The sequence below is a fragment of the Podarcis vaucheri genome (assembly GCF_965113315.1).
Source record: "Podarcis vaucheri genome assembly, chromosome: 14".
Classification (NCBI taxonomy): domain Eukaryota; kingdom Metazoa; phylum Chordata; class Lepidosauria; order Squamata; family Lacertidae; genus Podarcis; species Podarcis vaucheri.
The window spans coordinates 26,935,599-26,963,352 of record NC_138752.1 but is presented as its reverse complement, the minus strand read 5'-3'; the positions used below and the strand labels follow the sequence as shown (position 1 = coordinate 26,963,352).

Genomic DNA, 27,754 nt, shown 5'->3' with positions numbered 1-27,754 from the left:
TTTAAAATAAAAAATATACATACATAATAATGAGTAGGTTTGCCTTAAAAGGGGGGGGGGCAGCCATTGAAAATAATAAGGCACCGAGCTAGGAAGCTGCATGTTGACGGATTGCTGAACCACCATCCAGCAGAAGAAAATTATTCCCCAAAGGTGTATTCAATTCACCATTGCACAAATGGCTACTTTATAAATGAGTCTCAACTCCTACCCTGAGGAGAGTATAATTACACTTTGGGGAAGGGCCATAGCTCAGTGGCAGAGCATTTGCCTTGCATGCAGAAGGTCCCAGGTTCAATCCCAAATGGCAGCTCCAGGCAGGACTGGGAAGTGTCCCCACATGCAATCTTGGAGAGCCACTGCCAGTCAGTGTAGACTGAGTTAACTGGACCCATGGTCTGATGCGGTATAAGCAGCTTCCTTTATTCCTAGGTATATTGTCTTCATCAACTCCAAGAAGGCCTCCATGCAGAGACCAGCTCTGGGATGGCATCATACGTCTTTGCTGACATGGTCCTCCTCCCTGTGTTAAACCGGACAACCTACACTGTGGGCATGAAGAGGGAAGTTTGCTACAGAAAGCAGGATTTTGGGTTTAGAGAGGATAAGACGGCATAAATGACACCAACTTCTGACCACAAGACTGCCGCATTGTGAACTCTCCTGTTGCCTTTGTAGAGCTTTCCCTATAGGCAGCAGAACCTTGGAATTTGGGTGGGTTTAGGCGAATTTCCAGATTTCCAGGCCCTGGGCACAGAATGCATCAGCCAATACAGTGGTACCTCTAGTTGCGGACATGATCCGTTCCAGGGTGTCGTTCGCACCCCGAAAAGTCCGCAACTAGAGCGGCGCTTCTGCGCAAGCGCAGAGCACTTCTGCGCATGTGTGAAGCACGCAGAACGTTTCTGCGTGTGTGGCGATCGCAATCCAAAAAACCACAACATGAAGCAAACGCAACAAGAGGTATGACTATGATCTTACCGCTCATCGGCCGGCTGGGTGTTCTTTGCCTTGGAGATGCCTCAGAGACAGGCGAGTCGCCCCCTATGGGGCAGCCGAACATGAGCTCCAGCTCCTTCGAATCAGGTGGGGGGATTGGATACCTGCCGATGGCCATCTCGACCAGGGAGAGCCCCATGCTCCAGATGTCTGACTGGACCGAATAGTGAGTCCCTTGTAGTCTTTCTGGCTACATGCACAAAAAACCACAAAAGATAGAACAGAAATAAATCTAAAAGCCTGAGACAGCGGAAATTTGCAATGTAAAAGAGAGCAAACCCCTGGCGAGTGTGGCAAAGAAAACAAAATGGAGGAAGGTGTTTTAATTCTGCTTAGTCAGGCAGGCCCCTTTTCTTTTGCTTTCCTTTCCCCTACAGCAGGAGACTTGGAAGCCTGTGGGACCTTCAGAAGCCTTCAGGAATGCTGCACTGCTGAAGCCTTCATAAATATCAAAGAGAACTGCCAATTTTTAGTTGTAGTTCGTGCTGCTCGGCCTGCAATCTGTTGTTAAGCCTCTATGCCACAGGAAATTATATGGCACTCAACTTGAAACGAGCACGGCTCCTCCACTAGCCCTCGCTGAAGCTGATCCTGGGAATAACACCAACCACAAGTAATGGGAGAGGCAAGTCAGGTCCGGCTCTGAGGAAAGGGTCAAGTTCCTTAATCTCCTGCCCCAAATGCATCTGAAGTTCATGAGCCACAAAATCCTGGCAAGGTTTGATTCTAGCAACGTCTGTCATAACTGCATCCCTTTCCAGCAATGCAAATGGCTCACACGTAATTCTGTGGCACGTACACAACTGCAAAGCACACCAACGTGCAACTGTCACACATGGGGAAAAGCACACCACATGAGGACATGGAAGTGCTCTCTGCACATGGCCATTTTGTCCTGAGTAAACTGGACCATCACAGTTTCATCATCATCGTCGTCGTCTGTACTTACGGACATGTAGGACCTTGTGCCCACAAAGGAGTTAGCCATTGAATCTATCAGCTGTCCACTGACACCAAAATCACAAAGCTTGATCTCCCCTCTAGAGTTTACCAAAATGTTGGATGGTTTAACATCTGGGAGGGGAAAAAAAAAGATGAATGGACGATATTTTAATTACTTGTTTTCATTCAGGCATTTCTGCCTTGCTTTTTTAATCTCTGGTGCTTAGTATATATTAAAATGAAATGAGAGGGTGGTTCGAAAACAGATCATGAAAGTAACAAACCAAAAAGTGAAAGGGAGAAATGCAGTCCTTTCCTTTTTATAGCGCAACAGAAAAAATTAATAATAATTCCTTCGGTAGGCCTTCTATTTACCTCATGACATATAGGAGACAAGATACTTTGACCAGCCTTCCCCAACCTGGTGCTCTCCAGATGTTTTGGACAGCAATTCCTATCAGCCCCAGCTCACATGACTATGCCAGCTGGGACCGTTGGGAGATGTAGCCCAAGTCTTCTGGAGGGCACCAGGTTGATGAAACACCAGCTGTGGTTGCAAGTTGTCCAATTCAGAGTTCACTGGTTTGTCCATTCTGGGCAACCTTCCAGGGGCCGCAAGGCAGTGGTGGGCAGGGCCAGAAGCAACAGTGGGCAAGGCAACCAATTTTACCTTTGTACTGTAGTTTCATTTCTACATGCACTCACAACACCCATCTCATCCTTCATCCAGACAAGCAAGAAGCATCATCACATTTCAAGGCCACTTTCCAGTCAGGCAAAAAGAGGGCCAAGTGTCTTGGGGGAAGTTCCAAGGACTGGATAGAGAGCCTTGAAGCCCCCCATTTGGCTCACAGGTCTGAGTTTTCCCTTCCCTGCTTTACATGGTCAGGAGTTTTGCTACAGACCAAGAACGTTCCTGAGGTGGTGCAAGCTGATCTTGGTCCAAACATATCCCAAACTCAGTCCAATTATGCAGTAAAGGCTCCTTGTGGATTGCTCCAAGGATGACTGAACCCAAACAGCTTGTTCATGTAAAGAAGAAACACGACTTTGAAAAGAGCGTCCTGTGGCATTTTGCAGACCAACAGTCAGATCACAAAGGACTTGGCTTCTACGGAATTTTATCTGTTTATCTAAACTTGTACTGTCCGATCAGAGCTGGAGCTGCAGCAGAGAGGAAGATGCTTTCCCTGGTCCTGGGACTTGACAGCCTTTGTATGGGAGATCCCAAGGGCTGAGCAGAGGAGACCTTCTGCAAACAATGCCAAGTGTTCCACACAAACACTACACACACACACACAGTCCCGGACTCTCTGCCCATGGCACCCCGCTGACATAAGCATTTGCAAGCTACAGCTGCTTAGACAGATGGCAGAGTCAGGACACAGAATACGTCCTCCGAAACGCCAGCCTCACTGCCTGTTCTCTGCCTGTCAACAGACTTCCTCTACTCATGAGGCTTCACATGTTTTCATTCCCTCCCAAACAGTTTCCCTGGATCAAAAGCAAGAATTCCCAGCTGAATTCCGACAGTCTTTTATCACGCAGGTATGCATGGGGGGGGGGGGGACAAGGCTCTTTGATTTCACAACCCCAGAGTGGTGTTATGGGACAAAAGTCACAACCTCAGAGTATCACTCAACTGGGGTTCACAACCCTGTTGAGCCACACAGCTTCTCTCTTTCTCTCTGTCTAAGCTACCCCACAAGGATGCTGTGAAAGGACTAAGGGAGAGAAATTATGTGTGCTTGCCTAAGGTCTTTGGAGGAAAGCTGGGATTAAAAAACAGGGTTGTATTCAACCAGATGGGCGGGATATAAATAATAAAATTTTTGATAATATCATAAGTCACTAGATGAGCAGAAAGATTTCCATGAGTTCAATGTAACTCCTTTCTCTCTTCTTTATGGATGCTCCCCAAATCTGTTCTGAGGGTTCCCCCAACCCTCTGGGGCAGATTTGGGGTTCTGTTGCACTTTTGGAAGCCGTTCCACACATGCAACGATTCTGCTGGATTCAACGCACAATAAAGCAGGGACTGTTTGCAAACCAACAGGCAGGTGGCGAGATTATGGTCAACCACCTCCCACTTCAAATTCAGTCTTGATCTACCTTTCAACATACACAAAGCATCAAACGTAGAGGAAACTGCACCCTGATCTACCTGGCATATGGATGGCTGAGTCAACAGTGGTAGTAAATAAATGTCAGGTGGACTCTGGAAAACTTGGGTTCCCCCCACTGAACAAATAAGTGATAAAACTTTTGCAAAACACCAAGTTATGGGATGAAAAAGCAAAACTTATTTGTGCAAAGGGATCCAAAGCAAGAAGCCCTTCAAGCCATCATCTTTGGACAAAAATTGGAAAACATGGTGGCTGCTGGAGCCCATCGTTCATCGGACCTCTTCGGCCAACTTTGATCCACCACACTTTTCCAACAAAACCATAAGAACTGAAAGCAATCAGTGAGTCTTTTGGTTTTGCAGAAATCAAGGCTCACTGTAGAAAAACATGGTTGTCTGGACCAAGCCACCACCAGCTTACATATGCAGCCCTGCTTCCTTAAATAAAGGCTGTCTGTAACTAGGCAACTGAAAACTATTTATGAATGCTCAGGCACTGGAAGCGATTCTTTTCATCTTTTCTGCTGTAGGCGGAGGACACCACTGTAGATTAGAGCACTTATCCAGTCATTAGCAATGCATTAAGCCTTATGAAATAAGCAGGCATCTCTGCAATCAATTCTTCTGGTAAGGAGGAAAAATGGAGCAGCTGAAAAGTGATGGAGGTTCAAGGAAGTAGTAGCAGCAGCAGCAGCAGCAGCCTCTCACGATTTCTACTTGCAGGGCAGGGAAAGTCAAGGGCCCAGAGTTCCTTCCTCACTTCTTCTTTTAAGAAACCTTACAGTGGATAAGAGAAAACATCACTGATGTTTCCAGTGGGTTAGCTGTGCTAAGTCTTTTGCACCTACTGGGCTTCTATGGTGGATGGGAAACAGTAAATCTCCTGAGTCAAAGTCCATCTCTGTGGTATAGATGCTGCATAGGAACATCTACGTATGTTAAACCTATGTGGATGTTCATACTCATTGAGTGGTAGAAGACTGGGATCACGCCAGCTCACCCTGATCCCTTTGGCGCACCACCAAACCTTTAATCCTCAACTAATTTGCACATTTCAGCACAGAGGACTCCCACCCTCATTGGACAGTAATGTCTTGTGCTACTGTTATCTAGTGCTGAGTAACACACTTCCAGGGCAGTGTAGCTCTGTGTGAATGTGTGTGTGTGTTTTTGTTCTTCCACTATGGCCTCACTCCCTGTGAGACAGGAGCATAAAGGATGGAAGGAGGAGTTTCCACATTCCTCCAGCACTTCCAACAGCCTCACCTGCCACCTGGAGTTCTGAGAGCCAGAACATCATTTGCCCAAGGAGCCCCTCAAGAAAGGGTGCAGGTGAAAACAGACCTGCATGTTTTGCACACCTTGGGTGATACTCAGAGCAGAAATCAATAGATGTAAGTCCATTCGTTTCAGTGGATCTAATCAGAGTACTGACTGCACAGGCTATATCGCTCCTTGAGCTTTCAGGGCACAGACAGCTGATTTGCTCCCTGAGACATATAGGACTTATACAAACGGTAACTCTAACATGTGAAGCACAGATGAAGCCAGTGGTGGAGTGGGTGCCCGATATGGCTGGGCTGGCTTGGTCCATTCCCTTACTGTACAGGAAGTTGCTGTGTCAGCTTGCTTCATCATAATATTGCGGTTCTCCATGACACCACTGCATGTTCCTGCAGAGCTCTGGGACCAGAATGGAGACTTCCCACAATGGAGCAGTAGAGCCAAACCATCATGTGGGAAGACTTAAAAATCATGCGACCTCTGAGCCAAGGAGATAAGTAGCTATACAACCTTTAGAAGACATCTGAAGGCAGCCCTGTATAGGGAAGTTTTTTAATATTTAATGTTTCATTACGTTTTTATATATGTTGTAAGCTGCCCAGAGTTGCTGGGGCAATCCAGTCAGATGGACAAGGTAAAAATATATCATTATTATTATTATTATTATTATTATTATTATTATTATTATTACTACTACTACTACTACAGTAGTAGTTAGGTTAATCAGGTTAGGTAGTCAGGTTAAGTACTTAATTCGTTCTGGAGGTCCGTACTTAACCCGAAACTGTTCTTAACCTGAAGCACCACTTTAGCTAATGGGGCCTCCTGCTGCCGCCGCACCTTCGGAGCCCGATTTCTGTTCTTATCCTGAAGCAAAGTTCTTAACCCGAGGTACTATTTCTGGGTTAGCGGAGTGTGTAACCTGAAGCGTACGTAACCTGAAGCGGATGTAACCCAAGGTACCACTGTACTACTACTACTATGGAATAGGTCGTCCCTATTTTCATTGGATAAATGTTGAAGGGTATGGTAGAATGTTTGATGTGTACAGCAACTCTCACCCTCAGCTTTCAAAGGAATCTCAGGAGGCACCCAGCTGCTATCTCTTATCTCCATTGGTCTGGTATGTGCTGAAGCTTTCATTTGAATGGTCATTACAGCCAAGAGAAGAGGCAGCCCTCTTGATCATGGTAGATCTTCACCGGTACTGCTTGCATCTACACCCTCCCGGATGAAATATTTAGCACCTGCTTCTCTGAACCTCACATCCCTGCATCTTGGCTGCCATAACAACCCAGTGCTTTACAGCTGCAGAAGGAGCCAGCTAAGAGCCTAAGTAAATGCAGTCAATTAGACTAATGCAAGGGTACAGTGCTAGTTCTTTATCACTCCCTTGCCAGCACCAGGACCCAAAGGCTCTTCAGGATATTTAAGTCAGGATCTCCAGTCCTCTGCCGTGCCTTTCCCTTTGCGGGGGGTGGGCAAGTCATTGCCCCTAAGGGAAGGGCCATAGTTTGTGGTAGAGAGTCTGCTTTGCATGCAGAAGGTCTCAAGTTTGATCCCCAGCATCTCCAAGTAGGACTGGAAAAGACTCCTGTCGGAAAGTCTAGAGCAGGGCTTCCCAAACTTGGGTCTGCAGATGTTTTTGGACTATAAGACCCATCATGCCTAGCTAGCAGGACCAGCGGTCAGGAATGATGCGAACTGTAGTCCAAAACCAGCTGGAGACCCAAGTTTGGGAAACCCTCATCTAGAGAGTCACTGTCGGTCAGAGTGGGTGATACTGAGCGAAATGGACCAATAGGCTGACTCTGCATTAAAGGTAAAGGGACTCCTGACCATTAGGTCCAATCGTGGCCGACTCTGGGGTTGCAGCGCTCATCTCGCTTTATTGGCTGAGGGAGCCGGCGTATAGCTTCTGGGTCATGTAGCCAGCATGACTAAGCCGCTTCTGGCGAACTAGAGCAGCACACGGAAACGCCGTTTACCTTCCCGCCAGAGCAGTACCTATTTATCTACTTGCACTTTGACGTGCTTTCGAACTGCTAGGTTGGCAGGAGCAGGGACCGAGCAACAGGAGCTCACCCTGTCGCGGGGATTCAAACTGTCGACCTTCTGATCGGCAAGTCCTAGGCTCTGTGGTTTAACCCACAGCACCACCTGCGTCCCTGACTGTATTAGGCAGCTTCTAATGTTCCCCTTTTTGTTTTCATGTCAGGAGGTGTCTGAGTGAAACACACCACACTTAAAAAATGTGAACTATATTATCCTATATTCTAGGATATCAAAATGAGTATCTTGCCCCTTATATTCATAACTGGGCTCTATAGGATACCATCTCACCAGGAGGTCCACGCAGTTCCATACAATGCAGGAACTGGACCTTTAATGGGGTAGCACCTCCCTTTTGAAACTCCCTCCCATTAATAGGTAAAAAGGTAAAGGACCCCTAGATGGTTAAGTCCAGTCAAACTGGTTAAGTCTAGTTATTGTCTTTTCAGTGCCTACTGAAGACTTCCAGTGTCGACTGCTAGGAGCTTGTAGCCCAACAACATCCAGAGGGCAAAAGGTTGGCCAAGGCTGGGTTTCCTGCACTGTCACCCAGTGCTTGTAACAAGGCAAAAGGAAAACAGAATAAAAACCTACAAATTCCAGTTTCTTTGGGGGCAGAATGCACAGAATCACCTCCCTGCCAGCTGGGTATGTGTCCTGCATGGGCAGCCTAATTCACAGGAAAGGAGATACACAAGTGGAGAGGAATTGCACTTTTCTGCAGTGGCTCCCGGTTTGTGAAATGCTTTCCCCAGGGAGGCTCACCTTTAGGTGCCAGGTGAAAGCATTCAACTTCAACCAGGGCTTTGGCTGACTGACATCCTGCATCCTTTTAAATGTGTTTGCGGGGAGACAGAAAGAAGAAAGAATCCCTACCAGAGAGGAATGACAAATCAAGCTCTCAGACTACGGCAAAATGGCAAAACTGACCGGAAAGCTCAGGGACCGAGAAGACAAAAACTTCCAAGAAAGAAGTAAGAGGATGAAAACATTAGCAGGATTTTAATCTCACTTGTAATGTAACAAATACTATGGACAATATGGATAGATTTAAAATATAGGTTATGATATAATATGCAGTTGAATACATTGACATTAGGACCCATGGAGGGGATGGGGGGGGAATCTTGGGATTCAAAGAAATTTCTTTATATGGATATGTATTTGGTTTTGTTATAAATTTATATCTGTAAAATCAAATAAAAACGATTAAATAATAATAATATGTTTGAGGGGGGGAAGGGGAGCTATTGATTTATTTTGGTTTTGTTCTTGTTTTTATTATGTATTTTGTGTTTTTATCTTGTGTTTTTATTCTGTGAACCGCCCTGAGATATTTGGATGATGGGTGGCATACAAATTTAATAAGTTAATAAATGCAAAGATCATCTCAGGGTAAAGATGATCAGGGTAAAGGCCCTGCTGACCAGAATCAAGCAGCCCAACATGACTGTTCTAGCAGTTTCATACAATTCTTTTTTCTTAGCCTTTTAATCTCCTATTTATCTGAGCTCTCTGGTTTTATTGATTTCCACCGTCCGAACATCCAATAATGTCTGTCAGGAAGAGAATAAGTTGACACAAGCACATCTTTGGAATATTGGTTTTTGCAAACAGCCTCCTCCAGGTTTATAAACCCCCAGGGGTGCTTGGCTGCAGAGGATCTATGGAAGGAGGGGTTATGTTGGGACACGGACGCTATTAAGGAACTGGGGAGCTGACAAAGGAGGCAAAATTCACACTGCATTTGAAGGTGAGAATTGGTTTTTTAAAATGCGTACATTGTACAGTAGGTACCTTTTTAACCTTGAAAGGCTGAAGCAGCAAGTTGGCCTTGGAAATAATAAAATGATGCAAAGCCCCAGTCTCCTCACCCCCTCCACTGACCATGCAAACAACTCTGCAAACAAGTGTTTCTGGAACAACCCGCACTATGCATTTAAAGCACTATCATAGAGACTTCAAACAGTCATGCTTCCCCCCAAAGAATGATAGGAATGGTAGTTTGCTAAGGGTGTAAGAGTTGGTTCAGAGACCCCTCATAGAGCAGCAATTCCCAGAGTTCCCTGGGAAGAGGGATTGATTGTTGAACCACTCTAGGAATGGCAGCTCTGTGAGGGGAGTTAGGTAAAGGTAAAGGGACTCCTGACCATTAGGTCCAGTCGTGACCGACTTTGGCGTTGCGGCGCTCATCTCACTTTATTGGCCGAGGGACCCGGCGTACATGTGGCCAGCATGACTAAGCTGCTTCTGGCGAACCAGAGCAGCACACGGAAACGCCATTTACCTTCCTGCCAGAGTGGTACCTATTTATCTACTTGCACTTGACGTGCTTTTGAACTGCTAGGTGGACAGGAACTGGGACCGAACAATGGGAGCTCACCCCATTGCGGGGATTCAAACTGCCGACCTTCCGATCGGCAAGCCCTAGGCTCTGTGGTTTAGACCACAGCGCCACCCGCATGAGGGAAGTCAGGGGTCCCCTAATAACTGACCATTCCCCTACAGTTCCCAGGATCCTTTCAGGGAAGCCATGATGTTTTAATAATGTGATATAAGTGATCTAAGCATATAGTGCAAATGGGGCCTAAAGTATGTCCTTACAATTTGTAACTGGGATTCAAGAGCAGCCCTCCTGGGGTCAGGCGCAAAGTCCAACACCCTGTTTCAAACCTCAAGCAGCTGGCCGGCTCCAGGAACCTTGAAATCAAGTTTATTTTTGCTTATTGATTATGCTTGTGCCCTGCCTTTTTCTCCAAGGGATCAGGCTTGGCTCTCCCACCCCAGCCCAGCCCAATTTTATCCTCACAACAACTCCGTCAGCCTCCCCCAAAGTGGTGCCCCATCCAGGTTTCCCTGGCCAACACCCACAACTCTACCCATCACGTACCACACTGGGTTCCCTACCGGTAGGAGAAAACAACAGAGGCCAACCAGAGTATATTGAGAAGTAAAGCGGCTAGTATGCCTGATCTTTATTAAAGGAACTGCTGCAACATGGTCCCCACTCACCACATGCAGGAAGGTGGTGAACCCTGAACAATGCTGCACAAGCCCTTATATAGACGTTTGAAGTTGCCCACCCTTTAGCCCAAGACTACCCCCAAAAATATCATACATACATCCCAGAAAGAGGTGGTCTACAACAGGAACCCTGTCTGCCAGGATACCTGATAATGATCACTGATTGCACTACCTGGGCAATCTGGCCATTCTTTTGTGGTGGTTAATATTTTAGTTCCTGAATCCAGGTCACAGGCTCATCCTATTCATACACAAAAATGCCCTTAAGACAGGATTTGAAAGCGAAAAGACAATGGGAAGGCTTTCCATATTTGCCTCTCTTACTGCAGGTTTGAGGTTATTGGGAGAGTCAAAATGGCTTCAGGATTGCTCTCCCATACTATTTCAGACACATGGTTCATATATTTAGATACGTGTGCGTTTATGAATATTTATTCTATATTTGAGACCTTAAAATTCTTTTAACACTCCTCCGAATGGGCTGAGCTCAACCCTAGTTGTCCTCAGAGTAGACCCACTGAAAATTAATGAGCCTTACTTAGTCATGTTCATTAATTTCAGTGGGTCTTCTCTTAGACGAGTATCATCCTATGAGCTAACCTCACAGACACCTACAGGGAAATGAAGCTAAAAAGCATAGACGAATGCAGAATATGCTTGATCGTGAAGAAGGAAGATTGCATCCTTACCTCTGTGCATGATCTTATGCTTCTCTCTCAAGTATGTTAGACCTTTTATGACCTGCATCCAAAACCAAAAGATTAAATTAAAACAAAAAAATAGCAACGGAAATGAAAAGCCATATACTGCATAAAATACAAGGGGAAATGGCATTATTTCTCCTTGATTGGGGAGCAGCAATGCTCTTCCTTCATGTATGAATTGTGCTTTAAATGAATTTAGAATTGCAGGACAACTCCTCAGATTTGGCTCCACTTGCTAGCAGAATACAGCAGAATTTAATTTAAAATTTTAATTTAATTTTTAAAAAGCAACATACACGCCCCAAAATAAAAACTCACAAGCTAAGAAGCCGTTAAAAACCAGCTGAAAACATTTTAAACAAGTAGGGCAATAATAATAGCAACAGAACCCCCTAAACAATACCCCAACCCCAAAATCTTTTCTCTGCCTTGGTTCAGCTGCCTTGGCTTTCGTAGATTGAATCAGTCAGGGCCCTGCCCTCTCAGGCTAGGTAGAACGGGAGCAGGGAGCAAGTGGTGTTTGGATGAAGGGCAGTATACAAATTTAATTAATAAATAAGAATAAGCAAAATAAACTTTAGGGGGGGTTGGGAAGCTGTTTTATTAAGTGGGTTGGTAACATCCAAGGTTGAAGTGGAGGAGACAGATGCAGAGACAGCAAGGAGGAAAGGGAGGGTCTCTCCTTGCATCACATACTTTTCTCTCTCTCCCATCTGCCTGCCCTCTGACCCCAAGTTGCATCACACGCTGGGGAACAGGAAGGACATACAAGACCACAACAAATGAGTTCTCTGTGGGTGACTGTAGTGGCTGTCCCACCCAAAAGCTGCCGCAGTAGTCAACTAAAGGCTTCTGGTGACAAGGGACTTCTATATGGGCTATATTTCCTGTGCCAAGTGTGTCTTTCTATTTAAAAGGGGGAAAGCAATATATTTAGAAGCACAAGTCATAGCTGTCCATCTCATTTCAGTTTGCCTCAAGCAGAAACTTTCAACCAGCTGTCTCTGCCTTCTGGACTTGACCTGCCATCACCGACTGCATTTCGATTCCACTTGCTTGAATGCCAAAGCAACATACTTACGGCAATGCTAACTTTGCCCAGAATCTGTTCGGGGATTCTGCCAGCCTTTTTCAGGACTTGATCCAAGGAGCCGCCGTCCTATTAAGAAAAGAAAAAAACATGTTTAAACATTCAGAGCGTTAATCATGTTTATCCTCAAAGTGTCAAAGACACTCCGAAAGGCCTGAAGGGGGCAGGAAAAAAGGCAGCTTGACATCTGATAGCAGAAAAGGAACAGCTGGACCATGTTTTTGATGAAATCAAATGGCAAATAGTTCTGCAAAAGGAGAGAACAAAGGAAGGCCACACAGAGCAATTTCTTACCCACAACTTGAGGATGTAAAGGGCACACAACTTCCTGTAACTCATCCCATTAACCCCTGAACTCAGATGACACATTTAAGGTTCATAACCCCTTCCCACCAGCATGTTTATGAGCCATAAAGCCATTATTTATCCAAGTGTGGACATTGGCAGGTGTGTCCCTCTTGTTACCTGCACACCCTCTAGAATTTGCACTGCATAAGATTACAGCTGAATTAACAACACATTATCTTACTTCCACATTTCGAAACAAATTAATCAGCAGGTTACTGGTCACCACACAGCTGGAGAATGCAAGAGCCCTGCTGCATCAAAATGGGGCAGGGGCCTAACATCCTCTAACATCCTTTTCCCAACGGCATGTCAGCCTGTTGGGTTTTCCAGAGGCAGGGACACCGACTTGTCTCCCACCCCTGAGATGGTGCCATTGCACTTGCTCGTCCCAGCCGTGGGTCAGCTGCTGTGTTGCCAGGCGGAGGCTGGGGCATGCGGAGGGTGCCCAGCGGCAGTGGTTGAGGGGTTGGCCCCCTCAATATGGGGGGGTGCAGCCCCCTGCCCCCAAATATTGGGGGACTGGAGCCCCTTGAGCCCCATATATCTGGCACCCCTGTCCAGAGGTCCAAGCAGGTCACAAAAGCAGGAGCCCTTCCCCACTGGTCCTCAGCATTTCCAGGGTATACTGCCTTTGAACATGGAAGTTCTATACAGCTGTGAGCAGAGCACACCTTTTTCCGTCAGGCAGAATTAGGTAAGGAGTGGGACACCCATGACCTGCCAAAACATGGGGGTTTTTGGGGGGGCGGGTGGAGCAAGGAAGGCAAGCAAGACATAACCAAGCAGCACAGAAAGCCTGCTATCCTTAGACATCAGTCTTTAAAAGAAAATCTCTTCCTTTGCTTATCGGGGCCTGTTACAGAACGCAAACACACCCTTTCCAAGTTAAATATATACTGCTGTTGCTAAGAGCTGGAGGCAGAAGGGGAGAGGAACGGTGTAAGTCACAATAATTTATTTATTTTTTGCAAAGCACAACCATTTTGAGGAAATAACAGGCTTTAAAAAGAGCCCACCTCTCTTCCAAAACACAAAAAACCCCAATCAAAATCTTTATTTTAATTATTTTCACAAATAGAGCCGGGAAGCGTCTGTTTCCAGGGTGGTGGAGAGGTTTGTGGTGTTCCAGACTTCCTGAAATGCTTGATTAACAGGAGACAAACAGTCTCTGCAGTTAATTTATTTACTAACCCTCTAACTTTCTTCTAAGGAAGAGACAGTGTGGGTGAGACGCAGGGATAAAAAAAAGCTGCCCAAGCAAGGAGCAAGCTGGGTGGTCTGGGACACTTTAAAGCTCCTCATCTGGATAGTGTCATTGTGACCGGAATGATAAAGTTATTTTATAGAACAGAATCACAGAATTGTAGAGTTGGAAGGGACCCCATCATCATCATCATCATCATCATCATCATTCTGCAATACTAGATATGCTTTTTATATCATTTTGATTCCATGTCTAGATTAATTACTTAATAAGCTTTTTATGTTTTTAGCTACATTTCTTTCAAGTGTATTTGTTTTAATTTTTGTAAGCCCACTTGAGTCCTGGCTCTGGGGGAAAAGGTAGGATATAGATAAGGCCAGGGTTTTCTAAACTTGGGTCTCCAGCTGTTTTGGGACTACAGTTCCCACCATCCCTGACCACTGCTCCTGCTAGCTAGGGATGATGGGAGTTGTAGTCCAATGACAGCTGGAGACCCATGTTTGGGAAACCCTAAGTAGATAGGTAGCTGTAGGATACATCTGCAAAAAACACCCCCCAAAACTCACCAGCCAGGAAGGGTCCTTTTGACCTCCTGCCCTCTTTCTCATACACCTTTACAGTGGTACCTCTGAATGCGAATGGGATCCATTCCGGAGCCCCATTCGCATCCTGAGTGGAACGCAACACACGACTGCGCATCTGCGCATTTCGCTGCTTCTGCACATGATGTCATTTTGAGCATCTGCGCATGCACGAGCAGCGAAACCTGAAGTAACGCGTTCCGTTACTTCCGGGTCGCCGTGGAGCGTAATCTCAAAACGCTCAACCTGAAGGAGATTTAACCCGAGATATGACTGTATTTTAAGTTATTCACTGCTCTTCCTGTAGAGTGTATTTTCTGCGAATATAGAATAAAAAAAACCAACTCATGTCCTTCTCATTTCATAAGAAACATTAGCAACAGAAAGGGCAAATAAAACAAAGACTTCTGTTAGAGTAGGACAGAAATAACGATGCATCGTGGCGCTCAGAATGCCAGCTATTTTTGTAGGCACCATTTCATTTAGCCCCAAAGCTGGGACTTTGGTTTTTTTTGGGGGGAGGGGATACTGCACAACAACATTTGGTCACACATGTGAAATTGTTCCGATGCCTCCGCTGGGGTTGAAGAGAGGGAGGGTTATGACTGACCTTTAATGGAGGGGGGGGACTAGTGCTCTAAAACTAGGGGTTCCATCTGGCTTGACAAAGGCTGACAGATGTCGAGAGCAAAGTGTCATTTTTTTCTCTCTATCAGAGTGAAAATAAATGTTAAATAGTTAAATAATGTTAAACCTGAAACATTGGGGGAGAGGGAGGGGAGGGAGAGAGAGAGAGAGAGAGAATGGAGGGGGAACTTTCTAGTTTTGTTAAAAAATGGAAGACGGGAGCAACCCCAGGCAGCCCATAAAGGTAAAGTGACCCCTGACTATTAGGTCCAGTCGTGACCGACTCTGGGGTTGCGGCGCTCATCTCGCTTTATTGGCCGAAGGAGCCGGCATACAGCTTCCGGTCATGTGCCCAGCATGACTAAGCCGCTTCTGGGTGAACCAGAGCAGTGCACGGAAACACTGTTTACCTTCCCGCCTATTTATCTACTTGCACTTTGACGTGTTTTCGAACTGCTAGGTTGGCAGGAGCAGGGACTGAGCAACAGGAGCTCACCCTGTCACGGGGATTCGAACCGCTGACCTTCTGATCGGCAAGTCCTAGGCTCTGTGGATTAACCCACAGCGCCACCCGCGTCCCCAGGCAGCCCATGCTCACTGTTTATTTCCCTATAGGTGAGAACGGCAAATGCAGCAGTGAATACGAAATAAAAATACAAGGTGAAGTGGAGCAGTATGGAAGAGATACTACGTAGATTTGTATTTAGGGTGAAGCTCATAGTTTATATTTTTCTGTTTGGGTAGGGCACACACAAGGAAGAACTCGTCTTAGAAAGAGCAGTAAATCCTACAACTGTCTCTACAGGAGGGGCCATAGCTCAGTAACAGAGCACTTGCGCTGCATGCAGAAGGCCTCAGGTTCAATCCCCAGCTTTCCCAGGGAGGACAGGCGAAGACTCATGTCTGAAACTCCGGAGAATAGCTGCCAATCAGAGCTGACAACACTGAGGTAAGAAGGACCAATGGCCTGAGTCAGATTCCTGTATTCCTACCTCTTAGTCACAGGTCCTTCCATACAGAAGCTGTGCTTCCATCCAATAGCCACCAAGAGCTCTGATGAAGCTCTTGAGCAGGACACACAGTTAAAGCACTCCTTGGATGACTTTCAGAAGTGATCAGACAAATCCATGGGAAAGGAAGTTATAGGGATGCACCCAGTGATAGCCCTATTCAAGAGCAGATCCTGACATTCATCCCCCCCAAGTTTGTCATGTTAATTCATTTCAATGGGTCTATGCTGAGTAGGTCTAGCAGTGGATATGGCCTACAAGTCATGATGGCTCTGTTCCATCTCTACTGTCAGAAGCATACACCAAATGCTGGCATTCACAAGTTGGGAAAATGCTGTTGCACTTGGATCCTGTTTGTCTGCTTCCCTTTGGGTGACCAATCTGGCTGACCAATGCAAGAACTGGATTCTGGGCTAGGTGAGCCTCCTTGGACCTGATCCAGCAAGGCTGTTCTTATCTGCCTCTGATTAACCAAAACAGTTCGGTGTTTGGTGTAAATGAGTTCTATGAGTTAATCACACAAAGCATCATGTTGTGTGCCTTAACCCTGCCGGGTGAGGACCCAAAATTCTGGTACTTTGAGAATGCACAAATAGCTTTTCTGTATTCAACCTCATGGAATTGTACAGTTGGAAGGGACCACAAGGGTCATTCAAGTCCAATGCCCTGCAATGCAGGAATATTTCGCCCAATGTGGGGCTCAAACCCACGACCCTGAGCTTAAAGAGTCTCATGCTTTACCAACTGAGCTATCCACTTCTCCATGAAGACACACAATGGGGAAGCCGTAATCAGGGAAGGAGCCCAAAGGCTGGGGGGGAGGGAGGAGAAAAGGCATACTTACCATGTGTTCCATGCAGATGCTGATCTCACCGTCGCTGTAAAATGCTCCATAAAAGCCCACAATATAGGGAGAATTACATTCATGCAAGACCTGTAGCTCACGGATGATCTGGTTCCGGATTGCCGGCTTGATCTCCAGGTGAATTAACTGCAAAATGATAATTGCCATAAGTTTCCGGGGCATTTAAAAGAAAATAAGCATACCCCAGATGCAGGGTGTGCTGCACGAAGGCAGAAAAGTCATGACATACCAAACACAGATTGACCCTAAGAGCTACAAAGCTGCATTTCATGGAGGAATCTCTTGTGAAGTCTGAATGTTAGAAGCCACAGAGGATAACACCTGTGATCTGAACATCCTCCTCCCAGAAGTATGGGCTGTACTGATTGATCTCTGTGGATGCGTACCAAAAACATACTAGACTTTTACTCAAGAATTTGCCAGGTGGTAGAAACTGGCTATGGCAACTGTGAAATAAGTAACTATGTGGGTATTTTATTGCTTTTTACATGCATTTATTTTATTTTAAGTTTGTACTGAATTAATAATAATAATAATAATAATAATAATAATAATAATAATAATAATACATGTTTTTATATATTGCTTCCCCGGGCTCCTTTGGGATTCCTAGTTTTTATTTGTTTCATTTCCCCAAATTCCCGATTTTATTTGGTTTAAACTAAATTTGTACTACTGTTTTACTGGTTTTATGTTGTATTTTTGTTTTAGTCATACTGTTTATTGTTTTTATACGTTACTTAGAGATTTTTAAATATTAATCAGTTTATATGTAGGTGCTTTTAAATAAAATAAATTATAAATAAAACTACAGAATGGGCAAATTTGTCAATGGGAAGCTAGCCAAAACAGCTTTCCTCATCCTGTGCTGGATTATGCTGGGATTGATGGGAGTTGTAGTCCAAAAACTGCTGGAGGGCACCAGGTTGGGGAAGGGCTGGCCTATAAGGTCAGTAACAATGCTCACCTTCCTTGCCATAATGAGGCCAGAAGGTTTGTGCGAGACTTTGAAGACCACCCCGCCATTTCCTGCACCCAGCTCGCTTATTTTCTCAAAGTCATCGTCCTTTAGCTCCCCAACTTTTTGTTTCTGGGTAAGGAAGGCCTCAAGGCGTTTTCGCTGCTGCTCATCAAGTTCTAACTCTTCCAACTTTTTTTGGAGGGCTTCCAAATTTGTCCTGGAAGGAGAAAGAGAGAGAAAAGGCAAAGAAATAGCCATTAACTGAACTCGAGTCACATTCACAGACACTGCTAAATGAGAAAGTGGAGAAGGAGGAGCCAACGCAATTCAGCAGGGCCAGCTCTACCATTAGGAAGAGTGAGGCAATTGCCTCTGGTGGCAGTTGCTGTAGAACAGAAGCATTAGCAGTACCCCCTGATCTGTGGCTCAGAACCAATCCCACTCCTCCTTAGCACAGTATTGCAAAATATACACTGCACCAGTCTCAGAATGGCTCAGGGAAATGCTGAGGTTGGGACTTGGATGAATCCTCATCTCAAGGGAAAGACACTCCACAATTGTGGCACAGCCACAGAAAAGGCATTCCACGAGCCCTTGGAACAAGGTATGCAGGGCTCCAACTGTTTAGGATTCTAAGTCAAAATGAGAGCTGTGTAGATTCCTTGCCAGAAACATCAACATTCTAAGCCAGGTCATCTGAATTCTGCACCACAGGAAGTGCAATTCTGTTTCTCTCGTCACGTGTGCCATGGAAATCGGCACAATTTCTCTGATTTTATACATTTGTTACTCAGTTTTACTATTTTGCAGAATGTATTGTGGTTTTGCTAGTCACAGGGAGGGGCAAATATCTTAGCGGGATACTGAAAACACACACATTCTAGAAATCCTCTTTAGTCACCTCACTCCCTGCAAGTTTCAGAGATTTCGGAAGCTCTTGCCAACGCGCTTCCAAGCACCTATCTGCAACCATAAGACCCAGAGACTTTACCTCTCTTTTTAACCGAAAGCTGAAATTGTCAGGAATCTGAAAACCAGCTGAACCCAATACCACATTCTGCTTGCCTCCTTTCCCCTCCCCAGAACTGGAGCACATGCAGAACTTGCATGTTTGGTGGTGGCGGATGCAACATGAACGGGAAAAGGAAATGTCTGTGCATAAGAACATCTAGATGGATTCAAGCCAGCCACCCCTTTGGGACAGGAAACCGAGTTAATCTTTGACTCAACACTTCCATTGTCCATGTGGCCCCGTTGACTCAGCAGTGCTAACTCATGTTCCAGTGAGCAATCACTACCTCTGCAGAAAGGGTTCTCGGATTGAATGAGGGGGACGGATAGAACGTGCAATCATACCCTGCAGAGCTTGTGTAAATATTTCAGATGCGTATCTGTGCCAATTCAAAGGCAATTACATAACCATGGGCACGCTGCATGGAAGCTTCTTGCTTGCGCTTCTCCCTCGCCCACCCTTCCCACATAAATAAAACGTGTCTGTTCACTGAAAGGAAAGGAAAACCAAGGAAACACAAGAGGGCAGCTTCCCTTCCAGAGTCCACACCGATCGCTGATACCTCTGGTTGCTTCAAGTCATTTCCTGCTGAATTTGAACTGACTCCCTTTTACCAAGTACAACACTGATCTAAAAGCCACTTGATTTGCTAAGCACCCAAGTGAGTCCTACCAGCAACGAAACAGCAGCCAGCTTGCATTTCCCTTCCTCCATGAAGTTTGGAGGATGTATCAACAAAGAACTATGCTCAAATGAAGAGGATGTGGCTAAGCAAGGGCTGAATCTGTCTACACGTGCGGAACTATCAGTGTTAGAAACTCAGATCTATAAGCTAATTGCCAAAAGGCATCTTAAACCTGGGTTATGGCCACCAGAATGGAATGTCTAGGTGCCATTTATTTTTACAATGAAATATGATTGTTCTTGTTGTTGTTATCATCATCATCATCATTATTATTATTAATTTCATTTCTATACCGCTTTATGTTTTAAAGAAAAAATCTCAAAGTGGTTTTACAACACACTAAAACATCAGATAAAACAATCCAGAATAAAACAAATTCCAGCTTCAAGGAAAATATTTCAGATCCTTCTCTAAGTGACAATTTGCTTTCCCCATATTTCATTACCTACTTAATTTATATAGCTGCTCCATAGCAAAAGTACTATGGGAAGCCAATGTGGTGTAGTGGTTAGAGTGTCGGACTAGGACCTGGGAGATCAGGGTTCAAACCCCCATTCAGGAAGCTCACTGGGTGGCCTTGGAGTCAGTCACAGCCTCTTAATCTACCTTCTAGATCAAGCCAAAGCCCATCTAGTCCAGCATCCTGTTCCTACAGTGGCCAACCAGATGCCCCAATGGGAGAAACCTGCAGGCAGGACCAGAGTCCAACAGCATTCTCCCCAATTGTGAAACCCAGCAAATGGGCTTCCTCACTGTGGTCTGCAAGAGAGCTTCTCCTTTTTGTAAGCTGCTTTGAGGTTTTATTACAGGTTGTGAAATAAAATAAATAAATAAAAGTCCCAAAGATCTCAGAAACCCAATCCACAATAACTCCGAGCAGGGCTTTCAGTGTGGCTGTCCCTGTTCAGTTGTCATGACTAGTAGCTAGCTAACTTCTGGTCAGAAGCATAGCTGTCAACCGTCCCTTATTTTGGCAGGAAAGTCCCTTATCCCAGCGCCATGTCCCGCTGCTGTCCCTTATTGATGATGTCCCTTAATTTCCCCGGGTTTCATGCTCGCCCAGCTCGGGAGGGAAGCAGCGGCTCGGGGTCCTCCGCCGGGTGAGAGAGCGTGCGCACGAGCTGCCGCGTCTCTGTCTCTCCCTTTTCCCCCTCAGGGGCGCATCGTGAGGAGCCCAGTAAGCAAAATCCCTTATTTGGGCTGCTGATCCCTTATTTTCGAGGCTGCTGGTCCCTTATTTTCAAATCTGTAAGTTGACAGCTATGGTCAGAAGTGAACCCAGTAGCGGCAAATCGGTTGTAAGCTACAACGGCCAACATGTGTTTCCCAAGTTTGCAGACCAGCACATTTCACAAACAAAAAGGGAGTAATTGCATTCTACGCAATGGCACAGAATGGTAGGGTTTATGCAACATATATGAAATGCCTATAATAGCCTTGTTCCACCTGCCACATGCTTCTCCTCCTGTTACAACAGAAAGACGGGAAACCGAACATCTCCTGAAACAGGAAATCTGCATCTGTTTCAGGCCTGGGACACAAAGAATGCAAGAGGATTGTGTTTTCCTAGCCAACCCCCCCCCAATTAAAACAAAGAAACAGAGTTCCTCTCTCACAGCCCCTGCAAAACAACTGATGCATCAGCTAAAAACAAGAAGAGGCACAGGTGGAAACAGCTGCCTTCTGCCTCTTTATGCCAACAGTCAGAAAACAAAATTAGAAGCTGCTCTCATTAAGAGGAGGAGCAGAGCACTTGCCTTATCGCAGGGCAGTAAATATTTGCATGTCAGTGCAATCTGATTATTCACTTCCTGCCCTGGAAGTTTTCTGACAGGGCAGGAGAGCAGAATAAGCAGCTCACGCTTCCGCTGGCAGGGCCCACCTGGTCAGCTGAACTCCTTGGCTCAGAGCCAGCTGAGCTAGGACCCGGGAGCTTCCACAGCAAAGGATCAGGTGGTGCCAGAGACAGAATATCCTGGACAAATGACAAGAGCCATGCAAGAAAAACTGCCAGCACCATTCGCAATTCCAGGTCAGAATGTGAATTTATTTACAGATAATATGTGCACTTATGAAATCAAACAAACTGTAAGTTATTGGGGGGGGGGGCAGCCACGTGGTTCTTGTGCTGAACTTGCATTCCACAAATTCCACAATTAAACAAACCCTTCTAAGGGCCTAAGCAGATTACTGCCCACCCACTCCAGATAAGAAGCAAAACAGACCTTTCCCATTTATGCCTTTGTTATTCAACAGTTAGAACAACATGCTAGGCCATGGGTGGGGACCCTCAGGGATCAAATCCTGGTCCCTAGAACTCTCTCTGGACCACACTTCTCCCTAACCACAAACCCTTTCCCCTGGCTTCCATAAGATATCCTCCTTGAGTGGCCATACAAGCAGGTGGCCATCACTGCCTCTTGTGGTCAATTTTACATCATGCCTGCAGTTTGCTCTTTAAAGATACGGTATATATAACCATTGTCATGGTTAATTGCATGAATCGTATCATGTCTAGCTGCGTTTCATATCTACTGACACAGATTCGGGGGTACAGGCGCAAAGGCACGAGTGCTCATCTAAAGCACCTACGCACCTGTCTGTTTTTGAAAAGGTAGGAGGTGTTTGACAGTACAATTTGCATGAACAATTGCAACTGGGGAAATTGCTGGTGCGGGAGAGTGAAAACTGAAATTCTGCAGACAGCTCCATACATCTTGAAAAGCAATACATGCTCGCTTCCACACGGTGGCTGAAACAAGAGGGCAAAGTATTTTTTTTAATTGCTTTTCAAGAGCAGCATCTCAAGAAATAACAGAAGGCAGCTCAGCCTTGAGGAGCCTGGGAAACTCCTTTATACCAGGGTACTATCTGACTGGCAGCAGCCCTCAAGGATCTCAGACACAGATGGATCTTTCGCTTCCTGGTCCTCTTCACTGGCATTCCTGGCACCCTTGACAAGGAGCTGTACTGGCACCACTACCTGAAAAAAAATCACTTTGCAGAATAGCCACCAGCTGAGCAAGTCCCACATAAGCACCAAGGCTCTCCTGGGACCACCTCCTTCTCCTCCTCCTCCAGGGCCCTCTCCCCCCATCCATCTGGGTGCACACAGCAGCAACGCAGTTCCCTAGGCTGTGCTATCACCTAGAAGCAAGCAGGGGCAGGCAGGCAGGCAAGCAGGGCCTACTCAGGCTCTGACATTTTTGATGCTAGTGCAGTACAGTGGTACCTCGGGTTAAGTACTTAATTTGTTCCAGAGGTCCGTTCTTAACCAGAAACTGTTCTTAACCTGAAGCACCACTTTAGCTAATGGGGCCTCCTGCTGCCGCCGTGCCGCCGGAGCACGATTTTTGTTCTTATCCTGATGCAAAGTTCTTAACCTATTTCTGGGTACTATTTCTGGGTTAACGGATTCTGTAACCTGAAGCGTATGTAACCTGAAGCGTATGTAACCCGAGGTACCACTGTATTGATGAACAGATTGATAGGTTTAAAGACTGTCTCAAGGCAAATCTAAAAAAATGTAGTATAAACACAGACAACTGGGAAAAACTGGCCTGCGAGCGCTCCAGTTGGAAAACAGCCTTTACCAAAGGTGTCATGGACTTTGAAGACACTCAAACTCAGAACGCAAGGGAGAAACGTGCTAAGAGGAAGGCACGCTTGGCAAATCCACACCGTGATCAACTCCCACCTGGAAACCAATGTCCCTACTGTGGAAGGACGTGTGGGTCCAGAATTGGCCTCCACAGTCACTTATGGACTCATTGCTAAAACCGTGTTTATGGAAGACAATCTTACTCAGCTACGAGTAATCACCAAAGAAGAAGAAGACCTGTAAAAAGGAGAATCTGCTTATTGTAAGTGTCAAGAAGGTTTGTGCAGGAAAAATCTCAGACTTGGACCAGCTTGATAGAAAGCAGGCACTGAATTCTTTCTGCTGAATCAGGCACCCAAGCTCTGATAATGCAGGCATGCTTTCCCTCCAAGAATATTGCTTAATTTCTACACCTGCATCAAGCTAAGGCAAGGGAATGGAATGCCTCTATATGAGCCTTTATAAATTATAGGCCTGTGGACTCAACTCTTGTTGATTCCCCAGCAACCACTGTTGCGACCAAATAAAAGCTGTCTTGAACATTACCATCTGGACAGCTCCGTTGGTTAGAGCATGGTGCTGATAACGCCAAGGTTGCAGGTTCGGTCCCGGCTGCATATTCCTACTCAGGATCCCTTCCAACTCTACAATTCTATCACAACTGTAGTGTTTAACTGCAGAAAATCCACTACACTAGCATGTAAGCATTTAAATGTCTTCTCTGACGATATACAGCTGACTCTTTAACGTTTTCATTTTGGTTCCTAGGAATTTGAAGCATTTCCCCCCCAGACCTGTTTCGCAGGAGAATCTCCTCCAGAGATTGAAGATTAAGCTAATCAGCTTCCTGGAGCCCTCCTTGCCCCTGACATTAGTGCGTGCGCGCACACACACACTCCTGATGGAATGTCTAAGAAGTGATGAAATCTCTCAGAGAGGCCATAAATCGTGTCACAGTCACTGAGGAATGCCAGCCAACAACGTTCCAAAGGAATTTGCTCTTTTCCTGTTCAGACAGGGCTGTGAGTAGGAGAGAGACCTTCCATCCATCCGAGAGCAGATGTTTGCTAAAAATTTCTGAGCGGCAAATGGTCCCTTTCCCCCTTCGAACAGCTGCTGCTTTGCTGCAGGGTAACAGCCAGCAAAGACTTTTGGCATGCGGTTCTCGGAGTCAACGTGTCCTCGGATGCAACCCTTTTGTGGCTGGGGGGGAGGAAGGAAGGGAAATTTGCCCGCTTGGAAGGCAGGGGGAAAGTTCACCATTCAGTTCCAATAATAACATTAATCAGAAAGCACTTGCACAAGGAGTGATTCCCTTCCTGACAGACTCAGTCAAAGTCTTTGGTGCTGCCTTTTGCCAACCTGGTGCCCCCCAGGTGTTTGGGATGACAACTCCCATCAGCCCCAAACATCTGAGGGGCACCAGGTTGGCAAGGCTGCCTTAGCATGTCAATAAAAACGGAACGGAATCTTCTGGAGCCGACAGAAGCCAGCACCGCAGAAGAGGTTTTGCCAAAGGAAAGTGGTTTCTGGCCAGAGAAATTAGCCACAAGAGAAACCAAAGCATACCAGATGTCAGGAAAATACCACCAGCAATGGGGAGGTTGCTGCTTTGGGGTCCTGCTGTGGAGTTTCCAGAAGCATCTGTCTGTCTGCTGCCAGGAGTGGAAGAGAATGCTGGGCGAAGGCAATCTTTTACCCGCTGCAGAAAGACTTCCCTCACACTTATCAGTCACTTTCCCTGAGCTGGAAGTGGGTAGAGCAGCCTGGACCTACCACACTCTGTGTGTGTGTGTTATGTGTGAGTAAAAATAAAAAAATGACAACAGAGATGCACACTGCAGGATTGCACTTGCAACTTTCTGCAGCTGCCCACACCTGCAACACTCTTTAAAAACTCTACATGTGCCCTCACATCCCTGGAGGGTCAGCTGACCCCTGCTCTTTGCACTGCCTCATCCTGAGTCAAACTGTTTTGCTACCTGGCCCAGCACTGCCTACACTGGCCCTTCAAGGGTTCAGACCTTCCCAGTCCTACCTGGAGATACTGGGGTGAAATCTCACGAATGCAAAGCATGTGCTATATCAGGATGCTCCGACGCTTCCTAAAAGGTCCTCTGCAATGTTCAAAACTCCCATTGTTCTAGGCGTATTTTGCGACAGGGAATGTCATTAGCTCAAGCAGTTTCTGAGCTCTGGGCGCAGTACTGCGCCTAAGATTTCAGATAAAAACTGCAGAGTGGAAGGAAAGGAGGATCTTTTTCTGCTCCCCATTTCCAGCTACTCTCTGAAGACTGGAGAAGGGACCCTCATAAAAATATAAGGGGGTGGGGCAGGGGAAGAACTAGACCATGTGAAAAATGAACATAATATTTCAGTTGCAGTCCATTCATTTTCAGCTTTGCATTCTTGTTATAAAAAAGTGTGCCTAGACATTCCGTTGCTGCACCCATAACCTAGGTTTAAGGTGCCATTTAGCTCCTAGCTTTCATATCTCAGTTTCTAACACTGGTCCTCTGTATCTAAAAATGTGCACTTATCTCTCATCAGTGGATTTCCTTCCAGTGCAATTTAACAACATGAAAACACATCAAAATGGTTCGCATCATTTTATATCCAAATATCAAAACACAAATCTTTTCTCAGTCTGTACAGCGTGAGACACTTAATCTCAGGGTCATGGGTTCGAGCCCTGGGTAAAAGATTCCTGCACTGCAGAGGGTTGGACTAGATGACCCTTGTGGTCCCTTCCAAATCTACAATTCAATTATTCCATGAATGGCCTTGCCTGCAGGTTGAACACAGGAACCCTTGCACCCAAGGGAAGCAACATGCTCCCAGAATCCAGAACTTGTCTTAGAGGTTACCTTGGTGAATGATGCCTGGAGGTGATTCCCCCTCCTTTTTTCTTTTTTTTTTCTTTTCTTTTTTTTGCATCATCACCAACATACAGTAATTAATTGCTCATAAATTTCATTTTTAAAGACTCTCATGTGGCAACACATACAAGGGTTAAGAAACACTGCCTACACACTTTCCCTTGTACATTTCTACCTAGCTCTTTATAATTAAAATGGACACTGATGAGAGTATTTTATTTCTCCTGGGGGTAGATTGGGAAGCTGGCCTGCCAATCTGTGCTTGGAACTGAATAGGGATTTAAGGTGGATTTGAAAAGTGCATTTAATAACAAACAGTTCTGCCATTAGCTTGGAATTATGCTAAATTCATAATGCCCGGCTCGTAAAGTACACCCTTTCACAACCAGGGTGGACTGGTTAACATATTATCAGTAGGGAAGGGGAAAGGAGACTGTTTTAAACAAACTAGATGGATTTCCCCCCCCCAAAGCAATAAGCACTTAGAAGACAAAAATGTAAGTGAGGCCATTTTAGAGACAGGAGATGTAAAAAGAGAGAGACTGTCATTTTACTAAATGGACTCATTTGGCACCTGAAGAATTAACCAATGTATTATAAGCATAAGCTTTCTATGAACTAAAGTACATTCTATCAGATGCACGGTGTGTTAACCTCAGGGCAGGTATCTCTCTCTCTCTCTCTCTCTCTCTCTCTCTCTCTCTCTCCTCCCCTCACTAGGGATTAAGAAGACCCATGTTCACACAGCCACAAAGCCCACTAAGCAGCTATAGCAGCTATGGGTGGGTCACAATCTCTCAGCATCTCCAGCCTCACAGGGGTGTTGTGAGGATAAAAAGCTAAGGGAACCTTATAGCTTCTTCTTCTTTTTTTAAAAAAAAACAACTGCGTTGATGCTACTTAAGAGGATTTGTATGCTGGCATAAATAACTGTGATAAAATGATTTGTACTTTTCTGGAGGAAAGACACAATATAAATGAAAGATACACATGCATACATAATTGCCTATATATATTGTTATCCGTGCACAAAAGGACAGGTCAGTGCCCCAAGGGGATTACAGTCTAGAAACAGACACAACGGACAAAACAGGGAGGAAATGGAGGCAGGGCATAAACAGAGTGAGAATGTGTGGCTATTGCAGTTATACAGGCTTTGTTACAGTATGAGGGGTGATGCCCAAGGCTTTGCACACAAACGTGGGTTTTCAGGGTAGATTTGAAGAAAGTGAAATTGACAACCTCAGAGAGGCATTCCAGAGGGGGAGCTGCATTAATAGATCATTGGAACAATGGTTTATGCCGAAGTAGCCAAAGCTGTGTTCACTAGATGTAACTCAACCGCAATTCCCATCAGCACCAGCCACCTTCCCAGGGGCAGGAGCTAACCCACAGCTCAGTGACAGAGTGTCTGCTTTGCAAGCAGAAGGTCCCAGGTTCAATCCTCACCATTTCCAGATAAAGCTGGGAGTGTCTCCTGCCTGAAATCCTGGAGAGATGCTGCCAGTCAGTGTGTATGCTACTGAGCTAGATCAGGTACCGTATCACCAACCTTTTCATACCCAGGACCCACTTTTAACCCATATCTTAATCTTCTACCATGTACTCACAGGGAGGTAGTGTGCTCTTGTTGTGATCCGGCTGGGAACAAATTGCAACCAATGTTTTAAATTAGCCAGGTGACGGGTGACTAACATGGCTCCAGTTGCAACCATGTGGAGATCTCTGGATGCCAGGTTTGCGACTGACATCTCCATCTGG

At 45.6% G+C, this 27,754-nt stretch overlaps 1 protein-coding gene across 1 annotated transcript in view; it reads right to left on the bottom strand.

Annotated features, from left to right (window-relative positions):
• Positions 1-27,754, bottom strand: part of MAP2K1 (mitogen-activated protein kinase kinase 1) — a 44,610-nt gene that overhangs the window by 9,949 nt on the left and 6,907 nt on the right. Inside the window, exons 2-7 of the mRNA XM_082198730.1 lie at positions 17,823-18,033; positions 16,835-16,981; positions 12,212-12,289; positions 11,116-11,167; positions 1,949-2,073; positions 982-1,189 (exon numbers count right to left, since the gene is read on the bottom strand). Of these exons, the coding sequence (XP_082054856.1) occupies positions 982-1,189; positions 1,949-2,073; positions 11,116-11,167; positions 12,212-12,289; positions 16,835-16,981; positions 17,823-18,033 (821 nt within the window). The remainder of the gene's footprint in view (positions 1-981; positions 1,190-1,948; positions 2,074-11,115; positions 11,168-12,211; positions 12,290-16,834; positions 16,982-17,822; positions 18,034-27,754) is intronic.